This window comes from Aristolochia californica, unplaced genomic scaffold (assembly GCF_029961685.1).
Source record: "Aristolochia californica isolate CCGP_79_NKW_82.1479 unplaced genomic scaffold, dmAriCali1.0.hap1 SCAF_1, whole genome shotgun sequence".
In the NCBI taxonomy this organism is placed as follows: domain Eukaryota; kingdom Viridiplantae; phylum Streptophyta; class Magnoliopsida; order Piperales; family Aristolochiaceae; genus Aristolochia; species Aristolochia californica.
The window spans coordinates 5642360-5655410 of NW_027181770.1; the positions used below are offsets into that span (position 1 = coordinate 5642360).

The following is a 13051-nucleotide window of genomic DNA, read 5'->3' on the forward strand; positions in this document are numbered from 1 at the left end:
ACTAATCACATAAGATATCTACTGTTGAATTTTATAAACCAACAACGGTTTGTGTGGTAACACTACAATGACAGTTCTCAGTTCAGAAGCTCCTCGATGGAAAAGTCATAGATAGTTATAACAACATCCCTTGTAGTGTGGTAACTTGAGTCTGTTCTATCTCTTGCGGATAAAGTTGTCTTCTTTTGGTTCCACTTATTTTGTTTCTTCCTCAGTCACTGAAAGCCAGATTTGATCATTACGTGAGAGTGTAAGAGGCAAGGACAACTACGGAAGTGTCTCGTGCTGGAATTCTTCCTGTAATCATCATCTCTTAGTGTTAGTTATTTTCTGGCCACTAGTGGGATCAAGCCTGATAATGCATTCAGAAGAAGCACAGATGCCTAATAATCCAAGGAAAGTGTGGCCGCCGCAATTTTGTGGGTGATGATGGCTAATTTGAGAGTGGGGAAGGCGATTTTAAAGTTCCAGACGAGATTTCTCATAATTTAAGGAATTTTTTTTTAAGGATGAGGCTGCTGATTCAGAAGAAGAAGAAGAGACAGGCCGGCACTTCTAGAACTGGTATCAAAGAGAACATAGATTCTTGTTGTGCTTATCCATCGAAATAGATTCTTGAGAAGTCTGGAAATTCTCTTCCTCGATCAAAGAGAGTCAAGTAGAGCGGCAACTCATCAGATCCATCGAAATGACTGAGCCCAAAACCATCATCATTAACCCCAATATGAATCTCTCTGCAACACTGGTTGTCCAACATAGCAGTCTATGGTCTTCCAACTAACAGAAAACAAGAGAGAATATTCCAATCTACCAAGACCAAAGTGGTTCATCCAGTAACGCCTACATTATGTTCTTCAAAAGCTAACCTAGAAGGTTGCTACATTAATGAGTCATGAGATTTCCTTATACCTATTTTCCTAGTGCTAGATGCATAAGAAAAAAACTCAACTGCAGAAGTGGTGAAACAAAGAATGGTTCTTTCCTGACATCTGCTCTGGCATGTAGGACTCGTTGGAAGCTAAATTCAAGATCCTTCCAAAGGGGCTCAATATTTACAAAGAAAGATTCGTTAAGACTCATGAAGTGGAGGGAGACTCCTACAATGTGATTTGCCTTTTGTTTCGGTATAATTCTCAGCATTTTTATAATAAAAAGACAAAGAGTTGAAAGAACCTTCTAAGAACTAAACATCGAGAACGGATTACCCAACTGATGATAATGGGAAAACAAGTGAACTGCGATAAGAAAATTTATTATCGATTTATGATATGTTTGCATTCTTCAAAGATTTACAAACAACCACACCTGCCGAAGTCCGCATAGGATGCACTCCGAGAGTGGCCATGCATGAATCTGTAGTCTTAAGATGAGGCTGTACTGCTTCCCATACCTTTTTTTTCTGAACCTGTAACCATTACCAGATAAGTATAACAGCAGATAAATTATTTTTTTTCATTTTATACAAAATTAGATAGAGAAGAGATAACAGATACAAGATCCAGGTCCCAAGAAGTAACAATGCAACTAAATAATCGAGACAACACCCTTCAGCAGGGACCATGGGAGCTGGCATCAGCCCGCCCAAACCCTTTCCTCTTTTCATTTCAAGAAAAAAAGCTACCATCCAAGAAAAAGAAACTGAAACATCCCCTTTTCCTTCAAATACCCTATAAACCTTCAAGTATTAAATCAGCTGAGACCAGTAATTTGTGACTTTCCAGAAATTCTTTTTTCCAGTATCAAAACAAATGATTGTGAAATCTTGTTAACAAAACATTGAAAAGAGTTTCTTGTTAGCAAAAATACACATTAGACATGTGATGATTTTACTCTACATGTAAACAAATTGCAGCTAATTGACCAGATACTATCCTCTCAATCATTAAATCTAGACTTCCAAAGTCAGGAAAAATGATTATATCATGTTGTATTGGTCATATCATTTGGGCTATTTGGAAAGAACGAAATAGGAAGAAATTCAAATTCAAATTTTCCCCTTTTGAGGTTCTGACAGAACAAATCTCTGGCCAAGTAACTTGGCTCCTCAACAAAAAAGAATTCAGAAGTTATAGTGACACCAACTTCAAGGGAAACTGGCAGATAATCACAGGTCTCTCCCAGCCCTCTTGCCCCCCCCGATCATGGCCATCTGGACCCTGCCTCTGATCGGCCACTTTAAGCTTAATTTTGATGGTAATGCTCTCAGTTGCCCGGGTTTCGGTGGTGTTAGCCACAATGCAAAATGGCGACCTCCACTTCTCCTATGCAACCCCACTTGGCAACTCTAACTCTACAACAACGAAACTTTTGGGTCTGTTACATGGTATCAAAATCTTCTCAAGTCACCTCTCGGGTCTTTTCTGCATTGAAGGCGACTCAAAAGTGGTCATCAGCTGGTGCGCGAATTCCATCAGGCCCCCATGGCGTCACTGGGATATGTTTTGGAATTATGTAATTTATTTTCTCTTTTAAACTGTAACTGGAAACACATTCCCCACTCTGCTAATCACTTTGCAGATTAGCCCAAACCAAAGCAAGCATTTCACTCCAACGTCTTGTTGTGGAGGTAGGCCCCCGGACCTAGGTTTGTTTGTACACTTTTTTTTTTTTTTTATCAATATACACACACTCTTCAAAAAAAAAAAAATGACTTCGAGTTGAAAATGTAATAAAAGGAATCAACTCTATATCATAGGAGTCGATAACAACACAAAAAGAAACTACTGAATTCAAAAATTCAATTTTTAACACTTCAAGAAATAGAAAGAGCCGAGCCAAAGGTGTATGGAGGTGAGCACATACTTCTGTATCTGAATACAAACAATAAAGGCAGGAAATGAATTTGAAAAGCTGTTACAAGCAATAGCTGGAAAGAAGTGGAGTTGAGCACATGTACATGGAGTCGAGCACACAAGCAGTAAATCAAACTTAGAAAAACTGATTTTCAAATCAAGCTTCTATTGAATCACAAAAGGAGTCAAACTTATACAACCAGCTACAAAGAACAAGGTGTCAAACCCGAGTAACAATAAGTTTCAGATTATTTAAGGAGTCGACCCCTATAGGAAAAGACACAGTATACAAGAGTCGACTACATCTAGAGGATTTGACCTAGATTGAAGCTACTAAATAAGAAGGATTCAACCCTTGCAAAAATAAAAAATAAAAAAATCAACCCCTTTAGGAGACAAAAAATAGGGGATTCAAGTCAAACAAAGGATTCCACCCTCAAACGAGTCGTTGGAACACAAAGGATTAGACCCTAAGGTGCAAATATGAAAATTGAAGACCTTCCAAAGGCCATAACTTTGACTTTAGGTCTTCAAATTATGTAAGTGACCTATCAAAATCACAAGCAACACAAGTAGAATTTATTAAGTATTTTTCATAAATTTTGGATTATTTTTCATTGATTTTTTTTTTTGAAAAAAATGTATTAATAAAACAGAATAAAATTACAGAATTTGAGGGAGCATGTCCCTTACAACCAGCTATTGTAGGGTAGCTACCTGCCTGGCAAGCACATCTGCCGCCGAATTTGCGGATCTCGGAATGTGAGACCAAATACAAGAGACAATTGAGGTAATTTTTAAAATTTCTTTAAAAGTATCCCAATGCTTCCACGGAGGAGAAGACGCATTCTCACACCAACCTATCACCACTTTTGAGTCCCCTTCAACATGGAGCCCCTCCCCCCCTGCATTTATCTCTGAAGACATGAAGACCGGAGAGGAGACCATGTAACTCAACAGACGTAGAGTTTGATATATCAAGGGGGCCGGCATAAGTGAAGAGCTGATTTCCGTAATGGTCTGAAATAACTCCTCCGAAACCAGAAATACCGGGGTTGCCAAGAGACGAGCCGTCAAAATTTAACTTTAGATAACCAGGATCTGGAGGAATCCATTCTTGCATGACCGGAGGCTTTTTCCCAATGTGCATCAAAGCCAAGTTTCTCCAATTTTCACGAATGGAGGAACCCAGATAGGAAGAGAAAGTTTTCTTTGCTAATAGCCAAGTTGATATATGCCCAACCACTCTGTCCAAAACCCTGTCTAAAGATTCGCTTTTTGCATCAAATCGTTTTCTATTTCGCTCGTTCCAAAGCCCCCACGGGATAATTTTCATTGATTTTTTACAAGAGCTAGAAACAAGCTTGATTTTTTGTAATGGCTAGTTTTTAAACTTGGACTTTGTCTTATAAATACTCAAAATTGTTAGGAAATAGTATGAAGGGACTTTGGCAAATTTACATAGCCTATACCTCCTAGATACACAACATGTTTAAGTTTCCCTATAGTTTCATTTTCATATAATTTGGAGGTGTAGAGTGGGAGTTATAAGGAGTTAAGAGTATAGGGGTATTTATGTCTTTATACTCTAATTTTTCACTTAAATTATAAGAGGTGTTAGGGGTCAACTTTGAACCTTAATGGGAGCTTCTTTTTTTGGCTCTCTTGTTGTAATTGTCTTCTCTCTCTTTCTTCAATCTTCTTTATTTTATTATTTCACATGGTATCAAAGCAATAGGTCATGGTTACAAGCATGACAGGTGTCTTCTCCTTCTCCATTGAAGCCAGCAAACTCATAGAAACGGGGATTTTAAGGTTTGGTTTTGACTAGTTGACAAAAACTTTATTTTTTGTGCTCTTTCTCTGCCATAACCCTAGGCTTAATGGCTTCTATTGCCTATAGAGCAGTTTAATGCTTGGTTAGTGCCCTAAGGAGGTCATCAAGCTTGGGATCTTCCCACCTGTCTAGTGCATAGCTTAATACTAGGTTTAATTGCCTGCATCACCCCTAGATAGGCTAACATCAGCTTGTTTTTTGTTGATTTCTTGGAAGTATTGAAGTGAAATCTATTGTCCTTGTGGATAATCTGGATTAATGGGTGCATATGTGTGCAATTGCACAAACCCTAATTTTCTAAGAAGTGAGGCCCACAGTGTCTACTCAAGTAGTTGCTTCGGGTGAAGTTGTAGCTGCTTCCTTTCACAATTTCTGGTGTCTACGGCTGATTTTGGTGAAATAATCACCCCTTCAATGGAGTCCGGAAACTAAAATTACCTCAGTTAGTCAAAACCAATTTGAATATACCTCAAAGCCAAAAGGAAATCTAAATTCATTAGGAAAGACCAACTAATTCCCTTGAATGATGATTGGAAAGTAGAAGAGGTCATAATAGCATTAATTCCAAGTTAAGGAATCATATTATGAATTGTGAGACTACAAAGGAAATGTGGTACTCTCTAGAAGCCCTATAAGCTCAATAACACAACTTGTCTCATTTTAATGAATTGTATGCAAAATTATTTAGTCTCAAGCGGGGTGAGAGATCAATTACAGATTACTACAATGAGTTTTTGGAAGTTTTGCAGGAGATAAACATTTTTTACCCTTTCAGTAATGATGAGAGGGAACTGAGGAAACAACAGTGACAACTACATGAAGCTAAATTTCTGGATGGCTTGGGAACGGAATTTGATGTAATTGGGCACAATTGTTGGCCTCAGATGATATTCCGTCCTTCTCCACTTCATTAACAGAATCGCGCACGCAAAAACTGCCATTATATCCAAGGGGAGTAAAGAGGCTAAGAATGTTGATGCATCTACCCTTCATATTTTGGATAACTCAGAATTAGTTATAGTTGGTGGAACCATTAGAGACAGAGCCACAGGCAGAAATGGTTATGGTAGAGGCAGAGCCCAAGTTGCAATAGACATGAAATGAAATGTTTTCATTGTGGCCACTCAAACCATTTCTTTGATGAGTGCTGGAATAAATTTCTTAAGCCAGCATGGACAAATTCCCTTGTTCATGAGAACACTGAGACATCTACTGGGTAGAAGCACCTGATGAGATGCAACAACTAGCTTAGCGTGTGGCACAATAGGCGGCTGTACCCCCTACCTCAGCATTTGTTGCTCAACCTTCACTTTCCACTGTCACTCTAGCTAGTTCAGGTACGTCAACCCTACATATGCATCCCACAACTACCTGGGTTCTTGACTTAGGAACTACCGCTCATATGTCAGGTATGCCTTCCCTATTTTATGATTTAAAAGAGTCCTCTGTCATTAAACATGTCACTCTAACTGATAGGTCAATGTCATCAGTTCAAGGAATGGGTGTGTACTTGTTCTATCTTTATTTATGTCACCTTAGTTGGTGTGATTTCTTCCCAAATTTCCACTTAATCTGTTGTCTGTAAGCCAATTTTTTATCCATCTCATTGTGTATTTGAGAATCTCATGACGAAGAGCACGATTGGTTCCACACATGAGATAGGTGGACTATATCATCTATAAGGTCACTCACAGACTCCTTCCCATCTTTTCATACTGCAATCTCACCCTTTCAGTGACATCTACAGTTAGGACATCCATCTCTAGGAAAGTTGGTTCAGCTCGTTCATCCTTCATGTTTATCTTTTCAATGCGAGTCATATCAACTGGGCAAGCATCACTTGACTATGTTCCCCTTAACCCAAACAAGTAGCAGTTTATTTGAAGTTGTCCAATTATATGTATGGGGACCGTGTTCCATGTCCAATGTCTTTGGTTACACATATGCTTTTTCTTTTATTGATGACTTTAGTCAATGTATCTGGATGTATCTTTTATAGGAGAAATCTAAAGTGTTTATTGCATTTTGATTTTTTTATAATGATATAAAGATCCAGTTTGATACATCTCTTCGCGTTTTTCATACTAATAATGCTTTGGAGTTTATGAATCAAAATTTTGATAATTTTTGCCAAAGTCATAGAATTATTCATCAATCCTCATGTTTGTTTACTCCTCAACAAGATGAGGTAGTTGAACGCAAAAACAGTCACTTATTGGAAGTTATACATACAATGCTTCTTTGTACGAGTGTTCCCAAGTCATGTTGTGTGATGTAGTTCTCACTACATGTTTTCTTATCAACAAAATGCCCTCTTTTGTTCTTGGGGGGGAATTCTCATTCAAGAGTGTTGAAGAGCAGGTATGGAAGAGTCTTACATGACTCTCATAGCAAGAAGTCTCAGAGCCAAATTTTTATGGTGGAGTGCACAAGAGAAAATCTCACAAAAGAGTCTCAATTAATGGTATGTTAGTTATGTTAATCTTCTATTTATGTTCAGTTGTTCAATTGTTTTAGGACTTGTCTTTTAGTTTTTAATCTTGGGTGTAACTGGGACAAGGGTACTTTAATTGTAATTGGATTCTACTTATTTCCTTTATTATAAATAGAGGCTTATGTACTCAAATATCAAGTTAGTGAAGTTTTTCTCTTTCCAGAAATTCAACAAGGTGTTAATGCCTTTTATTACTTTGTTTCCTTTATCTCCTTGTGTCTTTGGGTGTGTATGCTTTACTCATGTATTTGATTCGTCTATAGACAATCTTCTCGTGCAATAAAATGTATCTTCTTGGGGTACTCTAACACACAAAAGGGGTACAAATGTTTTTGCTCCTTCAATAGGTAAACACTTGTATATGTTGATTTGATAGTTTTTGGAAATTTCTCCTTCTTTTCTTCAGCAACCATGGATATTATGCCATCCTTTCTAGGTCCGAAAATTGTTGCTCCAGCCCTAGTGGAGGATAGTCATATTTTCACACCAACTAGTACTACAAATAAACCATTACAAGTGTATCACAAAAGATGTGTCACTCCACACCAAGCTCCAAATCCCTCTCTCACCAGTACCAAAATCCTCTTCGCCTGCTGATCCTAAGGTAAGTGATTTGAATCTTGCAATTGCTCTTCGGAAAGGTGTACATAAGTCTACTAGATATTCGTTGTCTAATTTTGTGTCTTTTGATTCCTTGTCACACTTGTACAAGCAATTTGTTTTGTCCTTGTCCTCCTACACTATCCCTTCTTTTGTGCAAGATGTGCTCTTATCCCCTCAGTGGAAGCAAGCTATAAATGTTGAGATGGAGGCCTTATGTGATAGAGGCACATGGGTTTTCTGTCATTTGCCTCCTGATGCTACTTTAGTTGGCTGTTGTTGGGTATACACTGTAAAATACAGAGCAGATGGTTCCATCGAGCAATATAAGGCTCGGTTGGTAGCAAAGGGACACACATAGACATATGGCATTGATGTGTTTGAAACCTTCTCACCAATCGACCAACTGACTTTGGTACATATTCTAGAATTTGTTGTTGTGAACCAGGTTGGCCATTGTTTCAACTAGATATAAAAAATGTCTTCTTATATGGTGACCTAGATGAAGAATTATATATGGAGCGACCTCTTGAGTATGTTTCTCAAGGAGAGATTCAAAAAGTGTGTAGACTCAAGAAGGCAATATATGGTCTTAAATAGAGACCTAGGGCATGGTTTGAGAAGTTCAGCCAAGTTGTCATGTCTTTTGGGTTCTCTTGGAGCCACTGTGATCACTTTCTGTTTGTCATGAAGAAGCCATTTGGTATTGTTGTCCTGCTAGTATATGTAGATAGCATTATTTATGTGGGAGTGATATAAAAAGTATTGAGGAGATAAAGATACATCTTTTGTTCCAGACTAAAGATCTAGGTTCCTTGAAGTATTTTCTTGAAATTGAAGTGGTTAGAAACAAGGCAGAAATTGTATTGACATAGAGAAAATATGTCACAAATATGTTACAGGAGTATGGCCTCTCAGTGATGAAACCGGTGTAGACTCCTATAAAAGTAGGACATAACCTTCATGATGAGCATAATAATGAACTCAAAAACAGATAGTATATTATAGACTAGTAGGGAAACTGATCTATGCCACAGTTACCCATCCTAATATATATATTTTTTGTCAATGTAGTCAATCAATTCATGGATCGTCCATGCAAAGCACATCTCCAAGTTGCATAGAGAATATTGAGATATTTCAAAGGTTTATCTAGAAATGGTTTGTTATTTAAACCTCATGATCACTTAAAGATAGAAATCTTCTCAGATGCAAATTATGTTGAATTTAAACTTGATAGAAAGTCTCTTACTGGTTATTGCGTGTTCTTAGGAAGAAACTTGATAACTTGGAGGAACAAAAAATAAAATGTAGTGGTTCACTCTAGCGTTGAAGCTAAGTATAGAGCTATGACTCATACTGTTGGTGAGTTGATGTGGGTGAGATCAGTTGTCAGGAATTGAACCTACGAAAGTGATGGACCTATGACCATTTATTGCGATAGTCAGACTGCTATATTTATTGCAAAATACCCAATATTTCATGAGAGAATAAAACATATAGAAGTTGACTATCACTTTATTTGAGATCCAGTGATGAAGAAGGAAGTGGTTACCCCCTATGTTGTGTCTAGTGATCAAGTTGCTGATATGTTTACAAAAGCCTTGGGTAAACGTGGATTTGTGATTTTAAGTAAGAAGCTAGAGCTTAATGGACATCTATGCTCCAACTTAAGGGGGAATGTTAGAAAACAATATGAAAAGTAATTTGGTAATTTTACATAACCTATACCTCTTTAGATATGATACTGTTTACACGGCTTGTTTAAGTGTCCCTATCGTTTCATTTTCATGTAATTTGGAGGTGTAGATTGAGAGTTATAAGGGTTAAATCTATAGGGGTATTAATGTCTTTGTACTCTATTTTTTTACTTAAGTTATAAGAGATGTCAGGAGTCAGACTTTGAACCCTAATGAGAGCTCTCTCACTGCAGCCGTCTTCTCTCTTCCTCAATCTTCTTTATTCTATTATTTTGCACTAACCTTGATAAGAATTTTATCAACGGGATTTCCAAAGCTTCTTTATCATATTTAAGTGGTTTCAAACGGCCTAATTTTGAAATCTGAGATTGAAGTCTCCACTCAAGTTTTGAGCTAAGTACTTCTGCAATTATTTTTACACCTCTTGAATGCTTTCTCAAAGTGCTTGATGTTTTGATTGATATCTGTTGAGCTTTGTTTTTCAAATCAAAACTTCTATTCTGACTAGCATCGACTGAATTTGCTTTAATATCTATTATAGTGCGGTTAGAAATTCTAGTATAACACTGTTATTACTTTTTAATTGTATATTTGCCTGTTAAGAGGTATTTATTGAACATATGGTGAAGCAAGAAATCCTTGCTCTCAAGTCAGTCAAAGTAGATTGACTTGCTGTAGTGTTATAAATCCCTTTTGGGTCTAGATGGCCTTACCTAGATGTATTGACCTTAAGTCTCAAAGTGTTTGGGCAGGTACTATAATCGAACCTATGGGGTTCAAAATTGTAGATGTAGTTTGACTTTTCATAGTGGATCGTTTAATAAAACTTTTCACACATAAGTTTCTTTGGAACTTCTCAATTGTGATAGGTTTGATTAGCACATGAAGGAGGAATTCTCTAAATTTCCCACTGATATTAACTTGGCTTTTCACACCCTTCTTTTCAAAGCTGACTTGTTTCTTCACTGCCTGAAGCACCAATATATGAATCTTCTTTCAAGTGAGAGGCCTCTCTTAAGATAGTAAGTGACAGCACTCACCACTTCATTGATAAAATTGCAAAGTTACAGGCACCAGTGTTAAAAGACAGATATTACCAATGAGAAATAAAAACTGTTAAAATCGCAGATGAGTTCATATGAAGTTAGTAATGTTTCATTTGGAAAAGGTGAAACCCAACTTTTGCCACTAGAGAAAGCAATCATTTTAGACCCTCAAAAAAAAAAAATTACAACGACGATTTTCTTAGACTAGATGGAGAAATACCTGATTAGGTGTTGCAGCATCAGACTGCTTTTCTTTCTCCTCTTCTGAGCCAAACCAAATTCTTTCACCGAGTACTGAATCATCAGGTGGAGAAAGAAGCTCAACATTCTCATGTGATGCATCAGAAGCAGCCAACAGCATTCCATTTGACTTGATGCCACGCATATTTCTTGGCTTGAGATTAGCAAGGACAACAACTTTTATGTCCTACAGGTGGTAGATATTTGTTAGCATAGAACACGTGTAACTAAGACCACCACCTTTTTTTTAATCATCTTTAATACAAGCAGCAAGAGAATGTTTCACTTATTTTCAGTTTGATTTAGAAGGCTGGAGATAAAGTCCAAATTTGTATTGAAGTCTTCATAGTATTATGTACAAGGAAATACAAGGAAAGCAGATTCCTAACCATTTTTCTGAAAGAGTTTTTCAAGGGCAAACAGGGCATGAATGCCTTGTTCATTTTTGTGCACTTTGAACTACATAAAATGATGCCTCAAAAGATGAGGTGATTCTAAGATGTATTGAAATATATCTTTCTTGTTTCCACAACTTTTCATTATTGCTTTAATGCTAAAAAAATATCAAAGATGATTTATGAATACCCTTCTTTTTGGAAGATCACAATGACTAAATTGGTCTAGTAGTGAATAGAAGTGATATGTCAGTATTGAAACCGATGTGATTCTGATATTTAAAGAAGGAAAAGGGCCTGCATGTGATAATATCAGAAAAAATGGTTTGCATGGGAAGCTATCACATTGCAGTAGACTTTCTAAGAAAAAGTAAAATTGAGAGAAAGAGAGAGAATCTGGTCATTTTGGGAGAAGCTAAGTAGTCTTTACTTTTACTGAAGCTATCACATTGCTGTAGAGGTTCTTAGAAAAGTAAAATTGAGAGACAGAGAAAGAGAGTCTGATAATTTTGGGAGAAGCTAAGTAGTCTTTACTTTTACTTGAATAACATAGCTCAAGGTATTATATAAACATTTTAAGCATTACGCCATTATCATTTAAAAAAAAGAAAAATAAGAGCAACAACAGCAATGCTTCAGAGCTCTCATATTTTTTAAAAAAAATGCATCTCTTATAAGCCATAAAACAGCGGTACCTCTGCACATTTTCTTCTTTCAACTTCTCCTCATGTATCAAAATGTCAACAAAAAAAAAAAAAAAAAAAAAAAAAAAAACGACACGGTGAATAACATGAAAGCCTAAGACTCATTTCCTGGTGGACACAAGCAAAATACTATACCAAACAGATGGAATCGGTGGATTGAAGTTTAGAACCCAATTAAGGTTTTCTCTAAAACCTCACGCAAGAAAAAAATGGAATTTCTCAACAGAAAAAGCACCTACTCTAACACGTCCTACACTGTCACAACTCTACAGCTCTTCAAGAAAAGTATTTGAAAACTGCAAGTCCTCATATAATATCACATAGAAATGCCAAATTGCAAAATGTAGATCGTAAAGCTATTTCTGTGCGTCCGGAGAAGGCCAAATCATCCACAAAAATGACTTCAACGTCCAGAAAACAGAAACCTAGACAGGAATTGAAATTCAAACGACACAAAATCAGGGATGAAACAAAAGTAATACTTGTAGTTCTTCAAGAGGGACATAGTTAACAAGACCGCTGCAGATGGTCCTAGGTTCAGGCTCCCCAACGTCAACCTCTTCAACATAGAGAGAGTCAGCCTCAGGATGCCTCCAGGCTTTAAGGATTAGACCAACCCTGATATCCAATGCGTCCGCCGCCTCCTTGACCGGATCTGCGGGAGGTGAAGACGGAGCATCGTCGGTGCCAGCCTCAGAAGCTGTTTCCACAGTCACGTCGGGGGAGGCACAGAAAGACGCAACAGAATACCTGGATGATAATAATAGACTTCTGATACGGAGAATATTTCTTACATTAAACGAAGTAAAAGGAGGGGCAGGCGTTCTTCTGCAGGAAGCGGAGGAGAGAAGAAACAGCGCACCACCGCATCTCAGAAAGGTGGCAGCCATCACAACAAAGACCCGGAGTTAAAGTCAGAACGCCGGAAATGATATACAGGGCTCAATGAATCCACAGTTATCCTTATCGCCACGATGGTAGGACGAAGAGAATGTGATCGCAGTTCCTGGACGAAGAGAGTGTGCCAACAAACAACCGGTTTGTACTCGGCCAAGTTGCTCAAGCGAGTTCCATAGTCGCTCGGACGAGTTGTCCTAAAAGTTTCATATAAGTTTAACCACTGGATGAAAAACTCGATTTTTTTACATGTTATTTTGGGTTTTCAGAGTCGCAACTGAGTTGATAGCTTGGTCGAGAAAGAATTTCGATTTTCGGGTTTTCGACTGGCTCAGTCGAACCAGGA

At 37.5% G+C, this 13051-nt stretch overlaps 1 protein-coding gene across 1 annotated transcript; it reads right to left on the reverse strand.

The window, feature by feature from the left end:
* Positions 1 to 1117: 1117 nt before the first annotated feature.
* On the reverse strand, positions 1118 to 12843 carry LOC137959157 (uncharacterized). Its single transcript, XM_068806489.1, has 3 exons — positions 12291 to 12843; positions 10690 to 10896; positions 1118 to 1405 (listed from the first exon to the last, which is right to left on the reverse strand). Exons 1-3 carry the CDS (start codon positions 12696 to 12698, stop codon positions 1262 to 1264), a joined length of 759 nt encoding a protein of 252 aa, XP_068662590.1. The 5' UTR covers positions 12699 to 12843; the 3' UTR covers positions 1118 to 1261.
* Between the last annotated feature and the right edge of the window lie 208 nt (positions 12844 to 13051).

Bases quoted from the DNA above. Each gene is read 5' to 3' on its own strand.
- LOC137959157 (XM_068806489.1), bottom strand. From the start codon at position 12,698: ATGGCTGCCACCTTTCTGAGATGCGGTGGTGCGCTGTTTCTTCTCTCC. The intron at 10,897-12,290 runs GTATTACTTTTG...TACCACCTGTAG, and splicing joins TCCCTCTTGAAGAACTACAA to GACATAAAAGTTGTTGTCCT. The intron at 1,406-10,689 runs GTATTTCTCCAT...TAATGGTTACAG, and splicing joins ATGCTGCAACACCTAATCAG to GTTCAGAAAAAAAAGGTATG.